Raw genomic sequence first — 27,784 nt, 5'->3', positions numbered from 1 at the left:
GAATAAACAGAGCAGCTCCGTACTGTATTTATTTTTAAAATCAAGCACACATGTTAACTCAGTGATCATCACAGCTCCTCTACAGAAGAGATGTGTCAGGAGCCACATCCTTGAGAATATTTGGGAAAGGTTAGCTAACAAGCAATTCAGCTGCTTTGTGTCAGTAAGGCAAGCTTGGGAAGCAACCTAACGTTCCCAATTCACAAGTTTGAAGCTTCACGTAACATGATTTGACTATCTTGTCAGCAGATATCTAAACTAAGAAAGCACCAGCTGTTTCACTGTCACCAAAAAAAAGAAGTCACCAATTCTGTAACAGAAAAAAACACCCCACTCCTGGGGAGAGAACAACTGCATGGAAGACGAATAATTTTGTCATAACTTAGAAACAAAATTAATTCCTATCTCAACGTGCTCCTGGTAGTCATTATTATTTTTAAGCCATTAGATAATTGTAATTAAAATAAATAAATAAATAAAATCTTAATGACTTCACCTCCTGGCCCACCTTTTCAAGTGCAGCTTGGAAGATCCATAGAAGTCTGGTAGATAAAACAGCCACATATAGAATACATAAGATACACTATTTACGTAAGATATGTATCATTAAAACTCAGGTATCACATGTCTAAAATACTTGCTAGAGTCAAAGGATTAACACATTTCATGAAATCATGACTTCCAGACAGACATACATGCTTTTTTAAACTACTGTTTTGTTATCTGCTTTGCCTACTTTTGACTTCATTCTCTTTATACCAACTGTTCACAAGATATGGATATTTTATGAATTCACATGACTCTATATTTGCTTAAACTTAAATTTCCTTTAGAAATAAGACTAAATAGTAGTATTTTCTAGTACTCGATTTGGGTTTACTAATTTCATCTTAAGGATTTCTTTTTGAGAAAGGGATCTGAGGAACTGTCTAAGCACTATGCTAGCATGTAGGTTATACAGGCAGATGCATACCAGAATAAGCACTGTCATTACATGGAATCCAAACAAAAGAGATCTTCAGAGCTCAGATCTAAAGCCACATAACAATCTATGTTAATACGAAGATGATCTGACATATTTACATATTTACTTCCACTGTTGTTGCTGGCCTGCTCAGCTTGCATTGAGACTGCATGGTACCAGCTAGCATCAGCAATTAGGAATGGTCAAGAAACCAGGAAAGGGCACAAGATGGTCTGCTGAATAATAGATAGTTACCTGCATTTCTCTCCTATAAGAGGAACTCATTGCCATCTAAGTTTAGCTGAAAGCACACTTGTTACAAGAAGCCTATAAGCTATTATGCTTTATGTTTGAGTGCCAAGCTATGTTTTATGGCAGCTAAGGACCAGGTACCTTACAAGGCAAAATGAATTACTCTTTCACATGTGCACACATACACAAAAAAGAGTACCCACTTTAGGGCTGACAGATATGCAACTCCTTATAGCCAAGTCTACGTATACCTTCCATTTAACCAGTTAGCCAAGCCCCTTGACACATTTAGCTATAGGAGCTGGTTTTACTTCTAATACCATCTGCCCACCCTTTACATTTTGCATCCCAAAGCAGAGACAGCTAAAGGTCATGAATTATCTGCTCTTCAGTCAGCACAAGTGAGAACTTAAAACAATCAGATTTCATACCAAATTTCTGCTTTTAAGACTTTGTCCACACGGATATGGCTCCAAAAAACTATAGGGATTCAAATGCAGCATTCCACAGCAAAATGATGCTGTAATTTTGTTGTTCTTCTTCTGATTTTCACATGATTAGTCCCATCCCAAAACTGAAGTGTAAATCTTAGATCACTAACCTGTTAACACCAGAGACACAAATGAAAGTAGTACGCCTGTAAGCAGGGCTACCAGAAATCAAGTCTACTTATATATGCACATATTGCACACAAACGATACATAGTTCTACTATTATTAATATTGTCTTATTCTCCTTGTATTCATGCAACACATGAAATAGTTCAGTTTCAAAAGAAAGAAATTCCTCCCTATCCCTCCTGCTGTGTTTTGTTCAATGCTTTTAGCTTCTAATCTCTGCTGGAAGCCACAGATATCACATTGCTTCAGTAATGGTCAGCAGATATGCTCACTACCCGGCCTACTCTCCCGCGCACTGCTCTTTTGATTTGAATGAAATAAAGCACACACTGACATACAACTGTTACAAGTGACAGTAAGATCCACATTTTCCCAATTAACTAGATGAAATTAAGAACCATTTTATCAGATGTTTGGCTAGTCATAAAGTCTGCTCTCAGCTTTCCAAAGTAGTGTAAAACAATGTTTTTAAGTAGACTTTGTTGCATAGATATTCATAGATATGCATTAACAGTAAATAAATGCCTTAAACACTTATGACATTTTTTGGAAGAAAACACAAGTTTTCTGGGATTTTTTTGTTGAAGACTATCCTATAAGGTATGGGAAAAAAACAAAAACAATTCTGCACTGCTTTATTGTTCCCTAAAAGGCATGGAGTTTGCTTTAACTTAATACAAGCATTCTGCACCTGCAAGTCTCTCAGCTGTATGCACGAGAATCAGCCAGGCCTACTTCTCTATTTACATAACTTGGAAGAGGTTTGCACAAGCCTTAAATAAGTTTGAATGCTTATAAACAGATATCACTTCCTTACTCCCTCACAGAAGTCAGCATGTTCTCCCAAGAGCTATTTATGTTAGAAAGACAGTAACATTTTGCAAAATCTGGACACGGCCTCAGGAGCAATGCTTTTGCTTCCCCCCCTCTCAAAAAGGGAGGATAAAAATCTGAAGTGAAGAGCAACTGCACGCATTGTTAGAGAGCTGAGGACTCAGCTAGAGATACAACTGGAACTCATATTAAGAGTCATAGCAACAGGAGCTGAAAACAGTTTTTAGTCACTATCTCCGTATATGCTGCTGATTCCATGTAGAAAAACAGCTTTCCCAGATGACTCCTATGCCCCAGAACATTATTTACTGAAAGTCTCAAAACAAAATACAGTAAGTTCTGGAAGTACCCCAGAGCCATCCCTTCAACCGCACTTGAACTGAACACGCAGATAAGAATTGCATCTGCTTCTTATACTTAATACATTTTGGGAGACTTCTTTATCAAATAGCACTGTTTGAATCAAGCAATGTCCAGGATGTGGGTATTCTATAGAAAAGAAGAGGAGGGGGGGGGGGGGGGAGGGGGAAAGTAGTTGACTTAAAATGGAATTATGTGAAGGCTTCTTAAGACTGTATGACAAGAATGAAAAGCTTACGCTAACGCAGCCTCAAGAACTGCTTTGCAATGTGTAAGCATACTCTCACTATGGTATGCATCTGATTACTACTCTATGCCTCCTATTCCAGGCAGAAATTTTTGATGTTACCAGCATGACTGGAGTCCCTGAATTTGTCAGCTTTACTAGTCAATCCAATACTACAAAAACAGCATCTTAAAAACCTTATGAGCTCTTACAACTACCAGGCTGTCCCAATATGCCTCTTCCTCTTCTATATTTTCAACTGCTCTATTCAATATATAAACACTGATTTATTTCAGTGCTGATATACTTTCAGGACCTTTTCAAACGATTACAACATATATTTGCATTCGTAGACCACATTACATCTGGGAGGAACATTAACTTGGTCAGCTGCAAGTAGCAGGGGCATTCACTGCAAGATACAAAGAAAACCTCAAATACTGCCAGAAAATAAAACATTTCCATTTCATTAATTCATTCACATACAAATATTTGCTGGCATTTAATGCTTATTTAACATCTGTTAAATTTAGCAGCATTTAAAGAGTATTCAGTCACTGCTAGAAAGCACGTTTCTGACTTAGTCTGCCACCTCTACTGCTTGCTGTTGCTCAGAAATGGCTGTTTTTTCCTTCATGCTTCTCCAAAATCTCCTTCACCTCACAGTGCATGCTAGGAAGTGACAAGTGAACGGGACCAGATGTTCAGCTGCCAAGCTTACCTTCTGCCAGTATTACAAAATAAGCACTCAAGTGCTTAACGATTTCTTGTGAGCATTAAGGTGACTTAAGCCACTGGAGACTTCCAGAAGAAAATGTGGCTTTGGAAATACAGGTGAGAGCAAGCACACACAATCATCCAAATGTTGCTCCAGCTTCATTTTCTATCCCATTCTCCTTTCCCAAGCACTAGCATTCAGGAAACATCTCATTTGTCTGGATTACAAGACACCATAATATTTGCTCAAAGCTTCCCGTGGTAGAATTACAGCAAAATAATGTACAACACTTTGAGGAAGATGTGGTAGGCTTTTCTGCAGAAGTGTTATGTTAAAAGTGATAGTTCAGATAGATCTGAGAATTAATCAGGATGGAAAACGACACGCCAGAAAGTAAAAACTAGTCTTGCAAAATTAGCTTTTCTTGGGAAGAAAAGGTGAACTAGCAATAAGAAAATTGCCAGTACAACTTTCAGTTGTGTCAGAAACTTTCAGTTTCCACATAACGTTTCCCTAAGTTTCCATTAAAACATTTACCCGGCTAGATATTAGCCACCAAATTGGAAAGGGATAACATAACTGGGGAGGGATAAGATAACTAAGATAACTTACCAAGTCATCAAAGTGGGGAAAGAATCTCAATCAACCAACCAACCACAACAGTAAGATAGTCTGTGGCAAGTGGTTGTGCTTGATATTGGTCTGTAACTTCAGGGAAACCTTAATTCAGCCATTCTGTAAAGCCCTGGCAAAAACAAATTTAATTGTTTTGATATAAATGCAATTTACTGCTGAGTGGATGCTTAATAACCTTCCTTTATGTAAGCTTTTACACGGAACTGACCTCTATTATTGCTAGGAGAGAGCATGATACCAAATACCTCTTTCTCTGAGAGAACTGTTAAATGAGAACTCCAGTCGCAAGGAATCAATTAGAAAGAGAACATCTTTAGAAACATTCTGAGAGAAAGATGACATTTTACAGCACTGATGGAAACTGACTGAATCGTAACAAACATTTAGATTCCAGTTTCAGAGTTATGTTACTAGTTACTGATCCTCCAAATGCAGACAGCCCAAACATTCACCTCCCCACCTAGCAAGGGAAGCTTTCTTACTGCTACTGCAGAAGATTTACACGCATGTCACTGTCTTTCTTTAATGAAAGAGCATCACTACTGTTTACTCACGTGAAATGGAATGAAAGCTGATTTTCCTGTATATTAGCCACACAAGATGATTTTCCCATACTTAAAAAGAGTTGACTTGCTCATGACCACCAGCACTTGGGGTAACCCTTGAGGAAGCCATTTGTAAAAACTGTCTTTAACAACTTCAGCTCACTTCTTCAGAAGCAGGTTTGCACACGTACTTTCCCAATAATCTGGAGTTAGACAGTGGCCTCTGAAAAGCTTGGTAGCTCTAAGCTGTGAAAGATGATCCTGCAAATTTTAAGTCAGTCAACTGAAGAGAAAATGTGAAGTCAAAGTTCAAGCACACATTCTTACTCATTTGTGACACAATCAGCCAATTTCTGCAGCAGAATCCAGCTGCCAGCATGCTGCTGCCAAAATAGTCTGCAGCAGGAAATACAAATATTATATTATCACTAAAAAAAAACAACAACAAACTTGGTGTAATTCAGTTAAATAGCCAACATGAAGACCTCATTGAGGCTCAATTAGATCTGCTGTTAACAGTGGTAATTTTAGCTCTCATTATCAATGCCATATGCCCTACTGTAGTCATGATCACCAGAAATACATGTCCTATAACATGAACAAATAACTGCAGCACTGAAGCTGAGAGAACAGGACCTTGGAGGCCAAGAAACAGTAAAAGCAAGCACTCCAACTCAAATACAATCACCCTAAACAGAAAAAGGGAACTGTGAATCGTGACTGCCTTGCAGTGATGGTACAGGTGCATTTCATGCTTACAGAGTAAAATGAGGGAAAGCAGTCATCCTCATTTTTCCTTCTGCACATCCAATAGCAGGCTGTAGTGGCAGTAATCAGAAGAAAGTATACCACAGGGTGAGCCAGGAAGAAGCTCTGTGTCTCCTCTCTGCTGGCAGAAAAGAGAGAGACAAACCCTTACCCAACGGTGGCACTGCTTCTGGCTGAGTTCCCTCTGAAACAGACATCCCTTCAAATACGAGTTCTGAAAAAAACAGTGAGACTTTCCAATAAAGCTCACAGCCAAAGTTTCCTCTGAGCCCTGAAGATCTAACCAAGAGGTAGGAATTGTGAAGATAATAATAGATAGAGGTCTGTCTCTCTTGCAGAGGCAGGAAGGTCTTCCAACCAAACCCTCAATTCTTAAACGTTCTAGAAGAACTCCTGTATGTTATGCTGTGTTACCACAGCATAAATAAAATAAAAAGGCAAAAAAGTAGAGAGGTTCAGTCTTATTTTGTACAGACTTTAGGGAAATGCACAGCCTTGCAAATTTAAGAAATTCCATCTCACCTGAAAATGGACTCTAATTTAGAAATCAGAGTTAAGTCCTTATTAAGCTAATCCAGCAAACACAGAGGGCTTGTACAGAAGACAGGGGGTCAACTTGAAGAATATCATCATATATAACAGGGAAAATATAGTTTAAAGACTTCTAAACATGACACTATTTTGTACAGCTAATGCAGTCATGCTCTTCAAGTTCTTTGAGGGATGGAGATGTGACTTTTTTGACCTAGAACCTCTGTATCTATCTGAAAGATTCCCAAGCACTAAAGAGTGTTTTAAAGCCAATACGAAGAAAATCACATCCTAGCCTTATTTATTGCTGAATCAAACTACCCCAGGGAGCTCCACCAAATGTTTATGTAAGATTGCTATTTATTGCCTCCGCATTGTCCTCACCCCGACACATTGCATTGCATTTGTTTTCAGCATCATCAGCTCAAATTTTAATTCTAACTTACAGGAATGCAAAGAAATTAAGCAAAAAAAAAAAAAAAAAAAAAAAAAAAAAAAAAAAAAAAAAGAAAAAGAACCCCACACCTGGAAGCTCCACAGAAGAGCCAGTTCATCAGTATGTACCACCTCCCCAACTGCTGCCGTGACTATTAATAGCAACAACTTCTGTACATTTTCTAACTCGCACCAACAGAGCTCACAAATCTTAGCCTGCTCACCTCTGAAAACACTCACAGGCAGCATCGTTTTATGGAGCTCACACAGACTGACACTGTACTACTGACGGTCTCCAACTCCCCTTATTTTCCCCTAAATTAAAGATGAGAGAGGCTTTAACTCAGAGAAACCACTCCTTCTTTGGAACATTAGCATTTCTTACTAGGCTCTCACTGAAAAGACCTCAGCACTGTTCTTGGCTATGCTGACTTCCTATGACCAATTTATCCAGCTCTTAACTCACGCAGCTGAATTACCAAGCAAGTTCTGTACAGTTGCTCTACAACATAACCCTCACGCTCTTCTAGCATTAACCTAATTCTTTTCCTCATTAGCTTTTGCCCATTTCCTGCTATCTCTGCAGCACATTGGGATCCAGACCCACACTAGAAACAACTCAACACATACATCTGACACGAATGCCAGCATTACTCAGCCTTATTGTCAGCATGAGCACGCTGGAGCCCTAGGAACAGCAGCAGACTCCCAGCAGCTTTTTCTGCCTGAATTTCCTCCAGCTCGCAGAAACAATCAGCATTTGCACACCCACCTGCAGCCACTTTCTTCATGCAAAAAAAATCCATATCAGCACACTGCTGGCAAACTGAGTTCTCTCCACCTGGCATTTTTTTGGGGAACAGTGACAGGAAGAGAGAAAAATAAGTGTATGCCAACAATTCAGCCAGCAGACCTAGTGTACTGCCTTCAACCCACCCTGTGGCATTTCCATGCTGACCAAAGCCAGCAGTATCAACACACAAAACCCAACAATGAGCAGCCTGAAAATGCTAAACCCACTCACTTACTCACTAAATAAATAAAACACTCACAGCAGCCTTGTTTAATTAGATGGGCCCACGAAACTAACAACAAATGAAAAAAAAAGATCAAAGAACACTTTCTTTTTTTCCTTAAATTCACTACGTGATAGAGGAAGCCTACGTCAGCCTATGTCAGCCACCCACCTAACAATCCAGGTTCTTCATAAGGTCTTGTACAGGTAAAAACAAAGAAAAACTGCTACCAAACCAGAGAACAAGCATAGTGTACATCGCTTAAAGGCCTGTCCTCTCAGAACATTAACAATCATTAACGTCTGGAAAAGACCATCAAGTCCAACTGCCACCATGCCCACGTCCCTCAGTGCCACATCCACACGGCTCTTAAACATCTCTACGGATGGCGACTGCACCACCTTGCTGGGCAGCCTGTGCCACCACCTCTCTACTCCTTCTGAGAACAATCTTTTCCTAATATCCAATGTGAACCTCTCAAGGTACAACTTGAGGCCATTCCCTCCCATCCTATCACTTATCTGGGAAAAGAGGCCAACTCCCACCTCACCACAACCTCCTTTCAGGTGGTTGTAGAGAGTCATGAGCTCTCCTCTGAGCCTCCTCTTCTCTAGACTGAACAATCCCAGCCTCCCTCAGCTGCTTCCCATCAGACTTGTGTTCCAGACCCCTCACAGCTCTATTGCCCTGCTCTGGACATGCTTCAGGGCCTTCTTGGGGAGGAGGGGGCAAAACTGAAAACAGTTCAGTGAAGACAGAGGAAAAGAAAATCAACCACCAAGCCAAAGAACTAGCAGAGTCACTTTGAGTCTGCCTTCCTCTAAAAAAGGTCTTCCACACACAGATTTATGTTAGGTGAGCAGGAATTAAAGTTCAATGCAAGAGTTCCCTACTGCACGTCTGAAACAGTCAGGTCTCAGGTTCTCACTTTGTTAGCAAGGTAACATGACCTACACAATTTTTATTTCCAGTGCATCCTTTCCACATATTGTCTCTTTCCCAAAGGCAGCAGTGAGACACAGAGCGCACAAGAGCACAGTCAGATGTGATCCAAAAGCGCCAGCCTCTTCAGATGACTGGCACTATGAACACCGCATATTCATTCATTGCTTCTCTGCAGCTACTCGGCCCCGTGCTCTGCTTTCACTTATTTCCATGTGCTTTCTGGGTGGGGCAGCTTTTACCAAGTTCACATCTCTCCGTCTGGTTTTTCAACGAGTTAAACGGGACCGTAAACGCGCTGGTAACATCAGTCTGCTCCAAAGCAGCGCTACCCGCAGAAAGCACATTTCTGGCACTTGCCCGTTCATCTTTTAGGACCACCCCGGAGGGCACGCCGCGCAGCCCGCATCCTAACACTCGCAGCGCCGCAGAGAGCGGCCAGCTCGCCTTAAGGCTGGAACAGCTCACATCCGCGCCAGCCCCGCGGTCGTTGCCCCCCGGGACGAGGCCGGGACCCGCGCCCCAACCGGCCCCCCGCGGCGCCCTCTACTGCCCGCGGGGCAGCTCCTGGCCGCCACCCGCCTCCGCGCCCCGCGCAGCCCGAGCACAGCAGGCGGCCCGGGGGCTGCGGGAGCGCTCCCTGAGGCGACGGCAACTGTATACGCACACCCACACGTGCACACGGACAGACGCGGCACGAACGTGCTCCCAAGGAGGAGGCGCGGCAACTTACAGTAGAGGACCCCCAAGTACCCGAGGAGCAGCAGGCGGAGGCGGCGGCTCGCCATCTTCCCGGCAGCGGCCGCTTCCCGCGGGCGGCAGCGGATAATCACCGCGGGGCGACGCCGGCTGCGGCGGGGCGTGGGGCGCGGCCCGGCCGGCGCGGAATGGAACGGAACGGAGCGTAGTGGAGCGAGGGGGCGGCCCGGCCCGGCCTCGTCTCAGGCGGCCCCCGCAGGGCTGCGGGACTCCGCGCTCGCCCCGGAGCTCCCCTACGGTACAGGCCGATAGGGGGCAGCCCGCGGCAGGGCAGATCCAGGCGGCGCCGGGGCAGCAGGTGGGGAGCGGGCGGGGGTCGCTGGCGGTGGGCGCCGAAGTTTGCGGCTGTCAGGCGCAGCGCCTTTCCGCGCTGCTCGGTGCCTGCGGGCGGCTCCCGGGTTCGGCTGCTCGGTCCTTCGTGTCCCCGGGCTGTGCGGAGCGACCCCGGGCCTCGAGTCGTCCCTCAGGGCTCGTAGCCGTGCCCACTTGTCAGCTCTTCGCGGCCGTATGTACGTGTTTATATGTGAGTTCACGGGCGTTGGCAGCGGCAGAATAAACTTTGGCTTCGATTACAAAAAGCTTGAACTTCTCCCTCGAGAAGCTCACCATCACTGCTTGTGTTTGCTTCCGCTCTTACAGCCATCCAGGATGGAGAGCAGTGGGATGAAAACGGGGTAATTGGTGAAACAGAAGTACAGGTGGATGCTCTGGGCTAAAAGGGAGCAAGGTGATGGCAGGGAGCACCTTCAGACACAGGGCTCAGTCACAGCCATCCATCACACCTGTGCAGGGCAGGATGCTGTGTGCGTGTGTCTGCCAGCACAGCAGGGCAGCACGGTCACCTCCACAGCCTCCTGTCTTGGCTCTTTATACTTGGCTTGGGAAGTTGTTCATTAAACATGCAGGAGGTGCAGTGGCCCTTTAAATTTAGGAAACAGGGAGAAAACAACTCATCGCAACCAATTCTGCATCCGAGTCATTTCTAATGACATCTTAAAATACACCAGCGTTGTGATACGGTTCTGTAACAGGAAAAGTTTTACAAGTATTTCTGATGATCAGTGCAGCAACATTGGCTGCATTTTTAGACTGTAGCAAAATGGGGAAAGATTATTTATAAATGAAGTATCCAGCAGCTCTTTTAGTAGCAATCAGAGGATTAGGATGAAACTCTTCACATCCAAATCTGAGTCTATCAATCAAGTGCAAAAATGTATGTAGAATACAAGCAATATTATATACAATATACAATGTATATTGTATATGTATATACAATATATACAAGCTAAAAAAAACCCCACCACATGTATATATGTATATACATACACACACGTACATATAGCAAATATATATTGCCACTCTATGGGAGGAGCCTGGTAAAAAAGGTTTAGAGGTGGGGAATATCAAGAAGTGTCAGTACAGTATTAAGATAAGGGACAGCTCGCAGGGTGGCTGCTGAAACCAGCACAATGGCAATGAACCAATGGTGAGAATGAAGAGGTCAGTGTCAGTGGTGAGGAGGTGTCTTGTTAGGATTCCCATCAGAGTCCTTTCATCACAGTAAATACTCCATTCTGATTGTCCAAATATATGGACTCTTATATAACACTTAATTTGGATTTCATTAGCGTGTCTATTAGCACAGTAAATCCACTCAAATGTTTTCAGCTTATATAAGTGAGACCTTATATCGGATATAGGGAAAATGTTTTTTGCAATAAAGGTGGTGAGGTCCTGGCACAGGTTGCTCAGAGAGGTGGTGGATTCCCTGTCCTTGCAGGCACTCAAGGTCAGGCTGGATGGGGGCTCTGAGCATCTGATGGAGCTGTAGGTGTCCCTGTTCATTGCAGAGGCATTGGACCAGCTGACCTTTAAAGGTCTCTTCCAACTCAAGTGATTCTATGATCCTATGATTCTATGATAAAAGCAACAGGATCTGCACACAGAATGAAGGATAAAGAAATCTACCTTATTTTGCAATAACTGTTATAGCCAAGTTGTTTGTATGCAAAATCCTTAAGAATAATGTGTAAGTGTAACATGATTTCCTGACTCAGCTGCTTAATGATCTCAATAATTCCTAAAAAATCCATTTCATTAGACAACATTTTAGATAAATCCACATTCTTACATTGCATAACTACCTGAAGGGAGGTTGTTGTGAGCTGGGGGTCAGCCTCTTCTCTCGTTTAACTGGTGATAGGAGTGGAGGGAATGGCTTCAAGCTGTGCCAGGGGAGGTTCAGGCTGGACGTTAGGAAATGCTACTTCTCTGAAAGAGTGGTCAGGCAGTGGAATGGGCTGCCCAGGAAGGTGGTGGAGTCACCAACCCTGGAGATGTTCAAGGAACATTTGGATGTTGTGTTGAGGTACATGGTTTAGTGAGAGCTATTGGTGCTGGGTGGGTGGTTGGAATGGATGATCTTGTGGGTCTTTTCCAACCTTGGTGATTCTGTGATTCTTCCTCTGATAAATGAAACTTCATAGTACAGCTGCTGGCTGCTTTAACATTACAAGTTTACATCTTCTATTAGGATCGAACCCTTCCAACAAATTATCAAAAAGATCTAAGCATAAAAATATTCACCTTGGAAGCATAGTTTTTAGATTTAAAGGCATTGCAATGCAAATAATCATGTCACTGATAGGTAAGAGAGGAAGATGATTATGATTCCACTTAAAAGCATGTAATGCAGGGGGAAAAGCACTGCTCCATGAGAACTGGCTGTTTAGTTAATGGTTAAAAGAGGAAGATTTAATTCCTGTGTAATCACTCATATATCACAGCTTACAAATACCAAACAAGAAGACATGAATGGAAGAGCTAATCCATCTCATCCTCTCACTGCCATCAAAAAAGGAAAAGAAGTTTAACAGAAAGCCATGCTTCCCTGCTGCATTCCACTCAGGCATAAGCCTGACATGCCTCAAGTTTACTTGTGGAACTGAAGTAGACCAGCCAGATAGTTTCATGCCAGCAGGAACGTATTTGTAACCTGTTGATGAGTAGGTATTATTGCTGTGTCTGTGAGCTGGTCATCTCTTGGATGCAGAATGAAGCATCAGGGAAAGTCTAGAGGATCATAATTCTGCATTCTTTCCATTTCCCTGTGTTTTCTTTAAACTTGTATGTGTGTGTGTCTGAGCTTATTTAGGTGGTCCAGAGAGATTACTAGAAGTGCTAAAGGAAAAGATTTAGGATACAGCGCCACTGAGGAACAAAGGGAAAGGCATGCAAAAAAACCCTATCTTGTGCAGAAGTATATCTGTACATATACAAGGAGAGTAGTAGGGCTGATTGTTAGTGCTGCTTACACTGCTTACATTTTGATCAAGAAGAACAAAGATGCTTGAATACTTTTCCATATTTAGAAGGAAAGAAGCAGCTTTTTTCATATTCCTTCCCAAAAGAGAAATGCTATGTTTGAGTTGGTCAAAGAAGCTACTTGAGAGTTGAATCCATATACGCATCTTTGTTTTTCCAAGCACACCAAGTTGTTGTCTCTTGTATGCTCTTCTAAGGACTGAAGACTGGAGCAAATAGCTGTAGAGGGACTGTTCTGGTGTGGTCATGGGCACAGAAATGAGAAAAGCTGATGGAAATCTATTTATAAATTTGCTAAAATAGATTCCACATAATTAAGCAACCTAATCACCGAAGCGCACATTTTGCACTCTGTCACAAACTTCTTTTGTGAAACTCATTGATCAGCGTGCTGTGTATTTCAGTTTCTGGCCAGACCTTCAGCTTGGACTACACTGTATCAATCAGATGTGCAGCCTTGCCCTTAGAGTGAGGAACTGTTAACAGCCGCGTGTAAGTACTGGAGACATTGAGAGCTACACTTGAAGGAATACATTCTTTCTTTTGCAGTTTTCGTTGTCACCACACCTAGCTTTCTCAGTGCTCTGAGTATTGCTCTAACAGCTGTCCATTCAGCTAGATGCAGTAGGCCTTGTCCCCTTTCTACTTATGTGGCATTTTCTTAATTTGTTTTTCTGTTTCGTGTTGTTTTAACTGCTATTTGAAAAAAAAAAAAAACACCTTTTTTTTTTTTTTTTTTTTTTTTTTTTTTTTTTTTTTTTTTTGCACTTTGAAAGCTGCAAGCAAATATAGTTCCAAGAAAAGAAGCAAAATATATACATCTATATACACGTATTCTTTCTTTTTTTCCATGAAGGTGTTGATGATGGCTGACTAAAGACAGAATATCATAGAACCACAGAATCATAGAATGGTTTGGGTTGGAAAGAGCCTCTAAAATCATCTAGTTCCAACCCCCTGCTATAGGGAGGCACACCTCCTGCTAGATCAGGTTATTCAAAGCCCCAACCAGCCTGGCTTTGAATATCTCCAGGTTGGGACCATCTATGACCACTATGGGCAATCTGTTCCAATGTCTCACCACTCTCACAGTAAAGAATTTCTTCCTAATATCTAGCCTAAATCTATTCTCTTCCAGCTTAAAATCATTTTCCCTCATTCTGTCACTACATACCCTTACCAAAAAGCCCCCTCCAGCTTTTCTGTAGGCCCCCTTCAGGTACTGAAAGGCTGCTACAAGGTCCCCCCAGAGCCTTCTCTTCTCCAGAGAAGAGCCACAGCTCCCATCCTGTAGGGGAGGTGCCCCAGCCCTCTGATCATCTTCGTTGCTCTCCTCTGGACCCACACCAACAGCTCCATGCCCTTCTTATGCTGGGGGCCCCAGAACTGGACAGAGTACTCCTGTTGGGGTCTCACCAGAGTGGAGAAGAGCGGGTGCAGAATCACTTCCCTTGACATGCTGGTCACACTTCTCTTGATGCAACCCAGGATACAGTTGGCCTTCTGGGCTGCAAGTGCACACTGCCATCCCAGGCTGAGTCTTTCATCAACCAACACTCCCAAACTGCTCTCAAGCCATTCTCCATTCAACCTATATCTGTGCTTGGGATTGCAGGACGTTGCTCCGGGTCTTGTTGAACCTCATGACATCAGCATGGGCCCACCTCTCAAACCTATCCTGGTGTGTCAGCTGCACTACTCAGCTTGGTGTATTCTGCAGACATGCTGAGAGTGCACTTGATGGCAGTGTCCATGTTGCCTACAAAGATGTGCCATAAATTAGTTGCCTTAATATCATGAAGTGGATTAGAGCACTGGAGTAGAACACAATACCTCTATGAGACTATCAAAATACAACATATCTAATGTGGCTGCCAAACCAGAATCAGGAAAGAGAAAATATCAAGGTAAAAGAAGACAACACTAATACAAATTAATTGTTTTCAGTAGGATTTTTCAGTGAATATCCCCTCAATCTGTTGCATACTTTTAACTTTGATTCATATTAATTCTATTTTTTTTTCCAACTGAATTTGGAAGATTACTGTCTTTTAAAGTGGACAGCTCAGTAGCAATCAAAAGTAAATTGCTGAAAAGAATGCACCAAAGTAGACAGCATTGTCATATGCTTCCTGATTCAATGTAAGCAACAGTGTACAGTATGATAGCCAGGAGTGTTGATGGTGGTAGATTCAGAACTGTGTTCATACAAAGAAATTACTGCCGCTGGCCATGGATTACTGCTACCACTTCAGTTGCTGACAAGAATGTATGTATGAAGCTGAATTTTAAGGTAGGTTACTGAAATAATGCTGTACCAGCTGTAGCATCATATATGACAAATAAGCTTAAAGACAACTTCGTAACTAACCCCAGACTGACAGCAATGTGGCTCCCATTTCCACCTGTCCTGTCACTATCTGGCCATGTAAAAAGATGGACTCCCTTCTGTTTATGAGCTCTCCTCAAGTACAGGAAGGCTGCAGTGAGGCCTTCCTGGAGCTTTTGCTTCTCCAGGAAGAACAACCCCAGCTCCCTCAGCCTTTCTTCATAGGAGAGGTGCTTCAGTCCTCCGATCAAATTTGGAGATGAGAATGTGGTGTGGAACTATGCCAAAACCTTGCAGAAGTCTATGTAGATTATATCAGTTGCTCTTCCTCTGTCCATTGATGCCATCACTCCAGTGAAGACTGGACAGGTGTGATTTTGCTCTTGGTGAAGCTGTGCTGGGTCTCTTGGATCACTTTCTTGTCTTACATGTGCCTTAACAAAGTTTCCAAGAGGCTTTAAAATGTGACGAAGGAGAATAATTAAAACATGCCCAAATTCTTGGTCTATCAAAGAATGTGACGAAGAACAGGAACAGCTCCCGTAGCCTCACATCTGGGTTTCTGGATGGCAGCCCAGGTAAGCAGGACTCCAATGCCAGGTGTTGCATCAGCAGGAGCCGACAGCCCTCAGCTCATCTAGACATGGCTGACTGCAGCCGCAGTGGAAAATTCTGTCCATGACTGGCTGTGGCCAGTATTAGCACATTCAGGTTCTTTGTGTTGCTGAGTTCAGATACAGCCTTTTGCTTTTAATGGAACTATGTGAGCGTTACTGTTTTGACACTGACATTCTTGGTGGCTTCTTTGCTACTGGGGGAGCTGGCTCACAACTGCTGCCAGCTGAAATGTAAAACATGGTACAAATCCTGAGTTGCTTCACACTCTTTAACTTCGCTGAATGGTTTTACTACGTGGGTTGTAGCTAGCCTGTGCTTAGCTGCATGACGTTGGGAGTAATAGGCTTGGCTGCTTTTGCACACTGTTGGCCTCTTGCTGTTACTCAGTCAGCGCAATGAACAATTCACCAGACGTTTCCAGCCGAGGGCTGGGCCTCAACTATTAACCCTGTAAACACGGCAGCGAGTCGTTTCAATCTGTTCCACAAGATCCTCAATCTGCCGTTTAGGGGGCGGTGTAACCTCCTGGTGTAAGGACGTGTGTGCACGGCGGAGCGGGGGCTGAACGCCGGAACGCTGCGAACACAGCCCAGATGGACTAAAAAAGAATCCAGAGGGTTTGAGATCCCATGGAGCCGCCTGGCGGCAGATAGCGGAGCGGCGTGGGGAACCATGCTGCCGCTGCCGTTGTTTCCAGCGGAGCCGGACGGGGAATGCACAGGGGCTGAGTCGGAACATGGCGGCGTGCTGGGCCCGCCGCTGCCTGCGGGGCGGGCGGGAAGGGCGCCGTGAGTGGCGGCGGGACGGGGGCTGGGGCGTCGCGGGGTGGTGGGACGGCTGGTTTGCTGCCGGCCTTTCTTTCGACCTTTCCTTCCAGTGGCCGAGCCTGTGGAGCGGGTGGTGACCTGCAGGCTGGGCCGTACTAGGCGGCCCTGAGGGTGGTTGTTAGCGGAGAGCGGGTGCTGGCATAGGGGCAGGTGCTGTCTGCACGGTTGGTGTGTCTGAGAGAAGACTAGCAGTGCGATGTCCTGTCCTCCCTTCTGCAGAAATCGATTTATAAAGAGCCTTTGAAATCTCTTTGCTAATTTTAGATCATGTCTTTTATTACCAGGGTTCAACTCTGCACTCTCTGCTTCTCGGCTGACATCAGATGAAATTATTCGGATGCGTAATGAACTCTTTACCAAAGAGAAGGAGAGGCAGTTATCTCTTTATCCACGAATTGAGAAAATTGAAGTGAAATATACTGGAAAATCTCACCCTGGCAGCGTGTTCGTAATGAACAAAGCTTTGTCTACGCCATACAATTGTGCCATGCGTAAGTGAATGGACTCTGTAGTGGACTCATAAACTGCATGAATGATAGAATCATAAGGTAGAAAAAGACCTCTAAGATCACCCAGTCCAACCATCAGCCCACCCCCACCATGCCCACTGCCCACGTCCCTCAGTGCCACATCCACACGGCTCTTGAACACCTCCAGGGATGGTGACTGCTCCACTTCCCTGGGCAGCCTGTGCCACTGCAGCACCACTTTGTGAGAGGATTTTTTTCCTCACATGTAACCTAAGCCTCCTTTCAGGTGGTTGTAGAGAGCAGTGAGGTCTCCCCTGAGCCTCTTCTTTTCCAGACTCAACAATCCCAGTTCCCTCATAGGACCTGAATTCTTTGCTGATGTCACTGATAGTGAAAATTAGTTGCCTAAAGAAGTATTTGCCATACAAACTTGAAACGTTAATGTTAGTGGTGTTTTAATGATGTTGGTAAGGGATGTGTATTCAGAATATTTGTATTTAACTTTACAATGTATTTTTAATGTAAACTCAATGTTTACATTAAACTAGATGACTGTGTGTAGTGGGGTTGGACTAGATGATCTCTAAAGGTCCCTTCAAATTCTAAGGATTCTATGATTCTGTGTATATTTAACTGGGTGACCTTTAAAGGCCCTTTCCAGTTCAAGTGATTTTATGTTTCATCGTGTGAAATATATTTTACTGATGTAAAATATATCAGTAGAAATGGAGTTGAGTTTTTTGTAAGTTCTCTTATTAGCTCATCCTTCCAAGTCACTTTAGAGTAGTTTAACTTGCAGTGTGGTGTTAGAAGTACAGAATTCTGAACTGTCAGCTCTGAGGAATGATGTTGATAACAGTGTGTTTTTTACTTTCTTTAGATTTAAGTGAATGGCATTGCAAGAAGTCCGTTCTAGCTCTTGTGGATGGTGAAGTCTGGGATATGTATAGACCCTTGATCAAATCTTGTGAAATTCAGTTCCTCACCTTCAAAGATGAAGATCCAGAGGAAGTAAACAAGGTAAGTCTGCATCATAACTGATTACAGATTGCCTTGATCGCAACCATTTGATTCTGTTTGCCTATTTTAGTTCTTTGAACTTTGTTGTCATGAAAGTTTATAGATATTTTTAATGGTTGACATATAGTGGTTATTGTTATTTAGAGCGCAGTGTGGTCTAGGTATGAAGATATATATGAAGGCAGGCCTTTCAATCTGTGTTGTATGATATTATAATTTGAGATTTAAATATCTCCAGAGAAATGGCTAGCTTGCATTTTTCACAGAATTGGCAGAGATTGGGAGGGACCTCAAGAGCTCATTGGGTCCAACCCCCCTGCTAAAGGAGTTTCCCTACGTTAGGTTGCACAGGTAGGCATTTCCAGATGGGTCCCATTTCTGTGCACCACCAAGAAAAGCCTGGCCTCATCCATTTGCCTTTCACCTTACTTTAAATGTTTATAAACATCAATCAGATCCCTGATTTTTTTAATTTTGATTATTTTGATGTATGTTCTTATCATCACAAAACAGAAGTTTGAATTCTAATGGAAGTAATGCTTGGGTTGGCATGGAGGTTTGTGCCTAATACAGTGAAATGTTGGTGTTCTTTGACGTAAACAGTTGACGTTAACCTAGCAAAGGCTGTTGCCTTCTGAGTAATAATGCTGTGTTCTGATATTCTCCTGTTAGGCCTACTGGCGTTCCTGTGCTATGATGATGGCAAGTGTGTTAAAGCGGGCGTTCAAAGATGAGTACTCTGTGACTCTGGTTAAAAATCCTGAAGTGCCAGGTAGTGTAAATGTTTTATAGTTGGTTGTCTTGTCTTTTCCTGCTTAAATGAGTTCTAATAATGTTACAAAAGAAAATCAGAGGCTCCTTTTCCAATGATTGAACATACTTAGCATCTATATGTGTTATGGAGTTGTTATAGCCTTCATATTTGGTATGATGGTTATATTGAGGCAATCCAGAATTTGTATTTGATTATGTTAAGTAGTTGGGCTTTAAACTGTATTGACTCAGTGACCTTTACATAATAGCTAAGTTATGTGGCTGCTCTTCTGTTTTCCTTACTCATTTTGCTATATTTGTAAGAGTATAGTATGGCAATGAAATGCTTACTTAATTGCCATCATGAATATTGTCTCTTTAAAATTGCAGTGATCTCTGGAGCTTTCTGTTATGATGTAATCTTGGACAATAGACTGAGTGACTGGAAACCAACAAAAGTAAGTGCAATAATTTGCCCAAAATGTTTTGTCCCCCATTTTCATAGGGTGTTTTATTTTACATCAGGAGTATGCCTCGAAAGCTACATCTCTGCATTTGTCATATACTGACTCTTGCTGAAGTGTGCTCTCAGCGCACAAACTGGGTTTCTTTCAAGATGCGTTTAAATCCAGAGCTGTCCTGCAGATACTTTGAACTTTCAGCTTTAATCTGAAATACAATGCCAGAAGCAGTTTGCGTGGCTGTTGGGACTTCAGTGCTGTCTTTGTTACTATACAGCTCCACTCCTACGTAACTAACCTCGTCTGGTAGTGTAGGTGCTATGGTACGCTTACAGCATTTATGTGAGTAGAACCCTCTGACAGTAAAAGTGTCTGTAATAAGCGTATTTTCACCTACTGGTGTACAGCATAATCAGTTTATTGTTGTAAAAGAACTGTGAGCACATTCAGCTAAAATGCTTCTTAACAGCTTGTATTTCATGCCCTTCAGTAAACCTAATCATCTACAAACATTGGTGGACAGTGTTGTCACAAGTGTTTTACTTCTCTATTCTGTCTGCTTGCCAAAATACCAGCAGATGTGTGTGTGGCTAACAAAGAAGTGTTAGTACAGTGCTTTGTTATGGCCTTATAGTTAAAATAACAGTCTGAAATACTTTGTAAATGATGTAATAAATGCAATTTCTCTTAAAAACTATTCATTTATCAACAAATCTGAGCATGTGAAGCATTGGTGATGAAATGCTAACTTATTCAGTATTTTGATTCCACTAGAGTGGAGATATTTATATATATATTTATAATTGGAATCGTGACTCTGGGAAACAGAGTACACAGATAAATCTCGGATGTTGTCAAGACTGTATATAAATATATCGTATTAGGAAAACCTGAGAAGTTTATCTCCCAACAAATATATATTTTTGTCTAGTAGAACAATGCCTATTGATTTGTTCTCAAGCATTGAGTAGCTGATAATTAGTAAGGATTACAATCCTATAGCAACAGTCTTACACTTAGGATCTAGTTACTTGTTTTGACTAATATTTAGCATTTCTTATGCTTTATTCACTACAGCCATGGAATATTGGTGACAGATTTATATGTATCAATTACTTTTTAGGACAATTTCCATTCCCTTACAAAGGATGTCAGTAAGCTAATTGATAAAGACCTGCCATTTGAAACACTGCATGTTGAAGCAAAAGTAGCACGTGAAATGTTTCAGCATAACAAGTAAGTGTATGAGTTTGCCTTAATTCACTTAAATCCCTGTGTGCTTTTATAAACCTAAAATTAGGTGTGACAGGTCAAGGGGGTTCGAATCCCCCTTGTGGCGCAGGGGGTTGAAGTGCCGCTTCGCTACGCAGAGGGCTCGAAACCTGGGAGTTGGACTCGATCTCTAAGGTCCCTTCCAACTCGCACGATACTATGATGCTATGATGATACTATGATATGAAGTAAGATGGTACGTCTTTCACTGTTGTGAAAGCATGTGAATGTGTTTCCATTGTCTTTGTCCCATTTGCTCATTGCATTGTTAGTGTTCTCTCCAGAGGGCAGCCCATTTGCTGGACATAGTTTTGTGAGACATGGGAAGACTGTGGTCTTCTAGGTTTAATATTGAGCTTCAAGATCTTTGAACTGGAACTCTGGTGACTAGACTTCCTGTTTGCTTGTTGCTTTAAGCCTTTGCTGAAAGGCTTTCATGTTTAATGAAATGTAGATTTTTCGTATCTCAGTATCTTCAAATGAATATTGGATGAAATGCAGTTTTTTGAGCTCTACGGGGGGAAAATGGGCTTTGGGCTGTGCTACAAAAGAAAGTCCGTCTAATGGACTTTTTTTAGCTGTCAGACTGCTTCCTATTTGGAAAAAAATTACCTGGTCCTCATCTTTTCTGTGTGGAGAAGTAGGGAAAATGATAAATAATTTGTCATTCTGTGAATTGAAATTTTGCTCAAAGCTAAAATTATTGCAAAAATAAAGAGTATTTTTAGCTTGATTATACTAACGTGACGTACAGACAAGTATCTCCTTAATAGGTTGGCTTCTAAGCATTTAAAGCTGGTAGAAGCTGACTTCTGATAATGGCATTAGACACTGTATATGTTCCTTGTAAAAGGAGAGACCGCTTTGCTGTCTTGCAAATCATAGAATGGCTTGGGTTGGAAGGGACCTCAAGGATCATCAAGCTCCAACCCTCCTGCCACAGGCAGGGCCACCAACCTCCAGATCTGGTACTAGACCAGGTTGCCCAGGGCCCCATCCAACCTGGCCTCAAACACCTCCAGGGACTGGGCATCCACAACCTCTCTGGGCCGCCTCTGCCAGCACCTCGCCACTCTCATAGTAAAGGACTTTCCCCTGATAGGACCTCATGTTGAGACCTGATAGTGTCTGCTGGTTTTATGTATCTTGAAAAACTTTCGTGTGAAGTAGGAAATTCATTTTATCTTTCTGAATAAAATTTTTGGGAGACCGTGGATCTCTTAAAACATATAAATGCTTTATGAAACATGCCAGTACACATTGGCATATAAAACTAAGGGTTTAAACCTTGTTTAAAGCTCTCATAAATACAGACATGATAAAAAGAAGTGCTTCCTTGAACAAGTCTTTTAAGAACTCAGTGTTAAAGGTAAGATTTTTTTTTTTTCTTGTTCAGGTATAAAATGGAGGTAATAGAACAGAAAGCTTCTCAGAACATGGAAGGAATTGTAGTATTACATAGGTGAGTAAAACTAAATTTTCCTGTAACAATTCACTGAAATATGTAATTATATTGCAAGTAATATCTGCAAGTGAGAAAAAGAAGTTACTTACAGATTTTAATTTGAAAATCACTCTTAACTTCTGCTTGTACTCTCGTCAAGGGTTTTTATTGTATCTTTCCTTTCTCTCTCTGGTTTGATGACAGATTTAACTCAGTGTTAAAGGCGGCATGGCTTCAAAAATTTGATAAACCCAGGACTGTCTTTCGGACTTGAGGTCTAAATTCTCTAAATTCATTTTAGGAAACTGGGTGACCTGTAGTTTTGCTTCAGAAAGCTTAGATACGCAAAACTGGGGATGTGTTTAGATTTGGTTTGGGATTTTTGTGGATTTTCTTTCATCCTCTTTGATGTGTTCTATAGAGAGGATTTTGCAATTCAAAACCAAGTAGGATTGTAATTCTCTTTGATTATATTGTTGTCATAACAGATTTTCTTTCTTCTTTGGTTTCCACCAGGTTTGGTGACTTTGTCGATGTTAGTGAAGGACCTCACATTCCAAGGACGAGTTTCTGTTTCCAATATGAGATAACAGCAGCCCACAATCTTCAGACTAGTGAATCTGAATTGATAAGGAGGTTCCAGGGTGTATCCCTGCCAGTCCATTTGAGGGTGACTACATTTTTTTTTCTGCATTTTTTTTTTTCTTCTTCATTTTCTACATTTTTACTTCTCTTTTTGAAGTTGGGGGATTTGCTGTTTGCTGCTGATCTTCATTTTATACTGGTGGTAATTCAGAGACGAGGAGACTGAGTAGCATAAAGCCGTGGCTCAGGATGATGATGACAGTGAATGTTTGAGGTTAAATTCTTTGGAACTATTGTGAAATGTGGAATCAATTGGAAAAGTTGGCAAAAGCATACTCTTAATGTTATCTTTCAGTATTCAAAGTGTGGTTTCACTTGTGCAATTGCTGCATGGCTATTTCATTAGCCTTGCAAATTGTTTATTGTTGTGAGCTCACAGTGTTTATTCGGGTTCAGGAAATAACAGAGCTTTGAATTTGCTCTCATGATGAAGGGTACCACATCTAAGTCTTATAACAGCGTAGGACTTGAAACAGCAAATCCTAGCACTGATCTGTTTTATGGATGGGCTCTGAGAAAATATAGCTAGAGACAGGAGTCCTTCTTCCCCCTCCTATGGACTTCTGTTACATTGAACTATGGTCTAGAACACGTGCTATTGTCTCCACTGGGAAAGTTTGTAAGAGACAACTGATATTTTTAAGTCCTCTTTAATCAGAGGAATATGGGCAAATTGGACACTGAAATAATAAGCTGTAGTGCGTGGATGAGGGACTGAGATGTTTTTATGCCATAAATTCTATATACTTGTCAGAATCTAATCTATAGTAAGATTCGTTTTCTGCCTCTGGTAACATTTAATAACATTTAATGCAGGCTCATCACACTGTGTGGCACAAACTGCTGGAAAGATCAAAGAGGCTGGTAAGTCTCAGTGGTGAAATTTGTCTTTCTAAGCATGATAATATGCTGTGATGTTTGAATGACTGGAGATCAGTAATACTGTCAGGAATGTATCTGTAAGAATGGAAATGTTGACAAGTGAAGAAAAGTTGAATGCACATAAAATGTAGCTGCTCTGTAGTAGAGAACGTGCTGGTATTGTTTTTGAAGTTTGGCTATTAAAATGCATTGTACCATTTAGAAAATAAAACAGAACATTATTTGATCAATATATTTTTTTTTCTTTTCCAAAAAACTGGAGTTTATTGGACTTTCATGACTGAAACTGCTGCTGAGAATCCCAAACAGTCTCTCTAAGCTGTTATTAATTATCACTTGAGACTACATCAGTATTTTTCAAATATAAGAGAGTTTAAATGTTGAAATTGGCTTACCTAAGAAGAATTCTACATTGAATAAACGCAAGTAGGCAGGTTTTTTAGGATAAATGGAACAACGAAATCTAAGTTCACATGTAACCAGAGATTGACTTTCAAAGCATGGTTAAGCCTAGGAAACCACCATAAGAATTAAATAGAAGTTTTTGAGCCTTCAGAACAATTATTTTATTTACTTTTACCACAAAAGAAAGAAAAAATACTGCCTGCCTACTGAAATTTGTTAGCCAAGGAGGTGCTCAGGGCCTAACCCATGATTTTTTTTAATGAAATTAGTTTTGAAGATGCTTCTTTTTCGGATTGTTTAATTTTGGAGACAACATTTGCCTGTCCTTCCTCTTTGGACTGACAGTGTGAGGGGAGGATTTGCAGGATCCAGACTTAGATCATGTTCGAAAACCAATAACAAAGTTGTTATGTTTCTTGCAGGTCACTGAGGAAAAAAGTATGGAAGCAGCAGCAGAAAATCACGAGGCAAAAGACGAAACTGAAGAAGGAAAAGCTCTATCAACATAATTTAACCTCTAAATGTACACAATAAAATAATGTGGGTTTTTTGTTGTTGTTTTTTTTGGCTTGTTTGTGCTTCGTGTAAAAATGTTTTGGTTTAATTCATTTGAGTTCTGTGGGGCTGAGTCACGGGTAGATGATTTAGACAGCCAGTAATTCACATTTCAGTCTGCTTGAATTTCAGTTTTCTGATACTGTTAGGCTTTAATTTTAGCAAAAAAAATAAAGCAAGTTACCTTTGTTCTTATCTCAAGAACAATTTTATGGGTCCAGATGTCCTCACTGTTTTGTGCAGTTTGGCCACCTTCTTCAATGTGATATAATTTCAGGACTCCTTGTTTAGTCTTATATGAAGAAAGAATTTATAACTGCTGACACGGTGTGTTTCTTGCTGGAGCTTCCTGATGAAATTCCTCTGACTTCTTTACCTACTGCATTAGAAAGTTGAGACAAATGTCTTAAAAACAAACAAAATCCATAAACAAAAAACCCTCCCAGAAGTCCATAAAGGGTTGCAAAAGATTCTTACTTTCTAATTTTGATTTTCTGTCAGAACTGGAATTAGATTATCTTTTGTCTTTACTGTTTAAAAGACTCTCCATTCAACATCTCACTGAATAATTAACATTGCTTTACCAGTACAAGAATAGCAGAATGTAAATGCTGAAGAGTTCTGTGTGGTTATTAATTGTCAGCCGTACAAGAGCAGTTAATATCACTTCTAAAGATCGTTTTCCAGAACAGTACCAGCAACGCAGTATATTAGTTCCATCCCCAGTGCAGTAAAATTTATTATGCATTTTTCATTCTTTGAAATTTAAATAAGGTGGCTTCAATTAAACGTCTCAGGCGGTTTTTGTTGGATGATAGTTTCTGACATTTTGTTTTTTCATCCATAGCTCATTAGAGCTTCTCTCATTGTACCAGAAAAGATTTTATTACTATTTGAAGTGCAAATATTTTCACTGAATTTCATCCCACTTATTTCACTGTTAACTGCATTTGTTGCCCAGCAATCAGTATGCAGTTTTGCGTAACAGGCTAACAGTTCAGTTAAACACATTTAAGTAAGGCAATCTTACCTAGACTAATGAAACTGCAATAACTAATAAGTAAATAAATGCTAAATGTGACAGAAGGTAGAAGAAAGGCAAGTGATGAATGAGGGGTGAATAGTGATGGAACAAGGGGGAATGGTTTTAAACTTAGATGGGAGGTTTAGGTTAGATATGAGGAGGAAGTTTTTCACTCGGTGGTGACGCACTGGAACAGGTTGCACAAGGAGGCTGTGGATGCCCCATCCCTGGAGGCATTCAAGGCCAGGCTGGATGTGGCTCTGGGCAGCCTGGTCTGGTGGTTGGTGACCCTCAACCCAGGCCATTCTATGATACTATGATGAAGGTAGCTTCTCTTGAAATGGCAGAACTCTAAGAAATGTATTAAAATATTGTTTTTCCTATGCATTTCTGTGCCCAGGGCCACTTTTATCTGGGTTACAGTGAGATGCAAAGTCTGTGTGTGTGATAACAGGATAACAGATTATGGCCTCTGATACCATTTCCTGCCAACTGCAACACATCTTTGATGTACAGCCCCTGTTCTAAAAACCTCTGTGTTGCTTCCTCCACTCACCTTAGCACTGCAGATTGTTTACCATGGGATTAGGGTTTTGTTTGTTTGTTTTTGTTTTTTAATGACATTCTTATATAAGGTTTATTTCAAGTATACATACCCACATTCTATATATTTTCTTAAGACTATGAATGATCTTTTTACTGAACTTCTAATGGTTTTTCTTTTCAGTCTAACCATCTGAGTATGCTTTGGCTTTGGACCTGTTGCTCTGGTGCTACTGGAAAAGCAGATATTGGCTAGTGTTACCAAGGAACACACCATTTATGCTTTTATTTACTATTTTTGAAGTACATGCAGGCTATGATTAACCCACATGGATATTATACAAATGGAAACTCATCTAGGATTCCATGACCCAAGGGTGATGACAGTGTGGAAATTTGGCTTTTCTCTCTTCCCCTTCCTCTTCTCGTGTCCAGCTCAGGGCTCTACACAGAACCACCTGAAATCAAACTCTATGGCTTAGGGTGTTGTCCAAACGCTCCCAGAAATCCAGCACTGGGGGCCGTGCCCACAGCCCTGTGCATCCCGTTCCATGCCCACCGCCCTGTGGTGCAGCCCCTTTCCCTGCCCCCCAGCTGCCCCTCCCCTGGCACAGCTCCATGCCGTTCCCTCGGGCCCTGTCGCTGTCACACAGAGCAGAGCTCAGCGCTGCCCGCAGAGCTCATGCCGCGAGGTGGCAGTAGTGGTGCGGGAAAACAGATCACGCTCTGGGAATGTGGGGACGCACTCCGTAGGGAAGGAAGAGAAAGCACGGAACTGTTACGGAAAGAGCTGTTGAGGACTACCTACCAGCTGAAGTTTACATGCGGTTCGGAGAGATTTAGGTAAGGTGTTAGGTGTAAATTCTCTCCTCAGAGGGAGGTGAGGCGCTGGCACAGCTGCCCATAGAAGCTGTGGTGCCCCATCCCTTGAGGCGCTCAAAGCTGTGTTGGATGGGGCCCTGGGCAGCCTGAGCTGGTGGGGGGCAGCCCTGCCCACGACAGGGGTTGGGGCAGCGTGGGCTTTGAGCTTCCTTCCAGCCTAAGCCATTCTGTGATTCTACAACTTAAATAACCCCCCCCCCCCCCCCCCCCCCCAGTTCATATGTAAAAGAGTGGAAAGACAAACTTATGCAGGTTCTTGCTGCTACCTCACATCTTGGCATAGGTGGGCTCCAGAAGGCAAGTGTTCCTTTGGAAAGGTTTGAGCTGGAAGATGTACTTGGAAAGCACCAGAGTACAGTACCAATTAAAAGAGAATCGGATAATAGAAGATGGTGACTGCTTCTCTCTTACAACCAAAATTGTGATGACAGCACTTTTCAACACTTTTTCAAGTAAAGGATGTAGTATATAAGTATTGGTAATGTGAAACAACAAAATGAGGTTGGATCTTGGAGAGCTCTAGCTGAGGGTAGATTCTAGATCTGTCCTGCATGCTGTGAAGGTCTTCATCACACTGGATCACATTCTCCATCGCATTTTGTGTTACATTGGAAGTAACCCAAAGAGATCACGGTAGGTCTGTTCAGAAAGAGACAAGAAATGTACAAACTATTGTTTTCTTTTACTGAATGCTACAATTTCTAGAAACTACAGGGATTGGAGG

General features: G+C 41.9%; 2 protein-coding genes across 3 annotated transcripts in view; one reads left to right on the top strand and one right to left on the bottom strand.

Moving 5' to 3' along the window:
* The window catches only part of JAM2 (junctional adhesion molecule 2), a 32,581-nt gene extending 22,800 nt beyond the window's left edge, over positions 1–9,781 (bottom strand). The window contains exon 1 of one of the 2 annotated variants that reach the window (XM_072331836.1): positions 9,581–9,781. In XM_072331836.1, coding sequence (XP_072187937.1) covers positions 9,581–9,635 — 55 coding nt within the window. In that variant the 5' untranslated portion in view covers positions 9,636–9,781. The remainder of the gene's footprint in view (positions 1–9,580) is intronic. The other variant, XM_072331828.1, reaches the window with a different exon arrangement.
* A 6,608-nt stretch (positions 9,782–16,389) lies between these two features.
* Positions 16,390–24,610, top strand: MRPL39 (mitochondrial ribosomal protein L39). Its single transcript, XM_072344763.1, has 10 exons — positions 16,390–16,665; positions 16,989–17,195; positions 18,055–18,194; positions 18,867–18,966; positions 19,338–19,405; positions 20,532–20,644; positions 22,077–22,142; positions 22,641–22,794; positions 23,586–23,633; positions 24,479–24,610. Exons 1-10 carry the CDS (start codon positions 16,614–16,616, stop codon positions 24,563–24,565), a joined length of 1,035 nt encoding a protein of 344 aa, XP_072200864.1. The 5' UTR covers positions 16,390–16,613; the 3' UTR covers positions 24,566–24,610.
* Positions 24,611–27,784: the final 3,174 nt, after the last annotated feature.

The sequence above is a fragment of the Excalfactoria chinensis genome, chromosome 1, assembly GCF_039878825.1.
Source record: "Excalfactoria chinensis isolate bCotChi1 chromosome 1, bCotChi1.hap2, whole genome shotgun sequence".
Lineage (NCBI taxonomy): Eukaryota > Metazoa > Chordata > Aves > Galliformes > Phasianidae > Excalfactoria > Excalfactoria chinensis.
This window is presented reverse-complemented; position numbering and strand designations above follow the sequence as displayed.

Bases quoted from the DNA above. Each gene is read 5' to 3' on its own strand.
- MRPL39 (XM_072344763.1), top strand. From the start codon at position 16,614: ATGGCGGCGTGCTGGGCCCGCCGCTGCCTGCGGGGCGGGCGGGAAGGG. The intron at 18,195-18,866 runs GTAAGTCTGCAT...TTCTCCTGTTAG, and splicing joins ATCCAGAGGAAGTAAACAAG to GCCTACTGGCGTTCCTGTGC. The intron at 20,645-22,076 runs GTAAGTGTATGA...TTTCTTGTTCAG, and splicing joins GAAATGTTTCAGCATAACAA to GTATAAAATGGAGGTAATAG.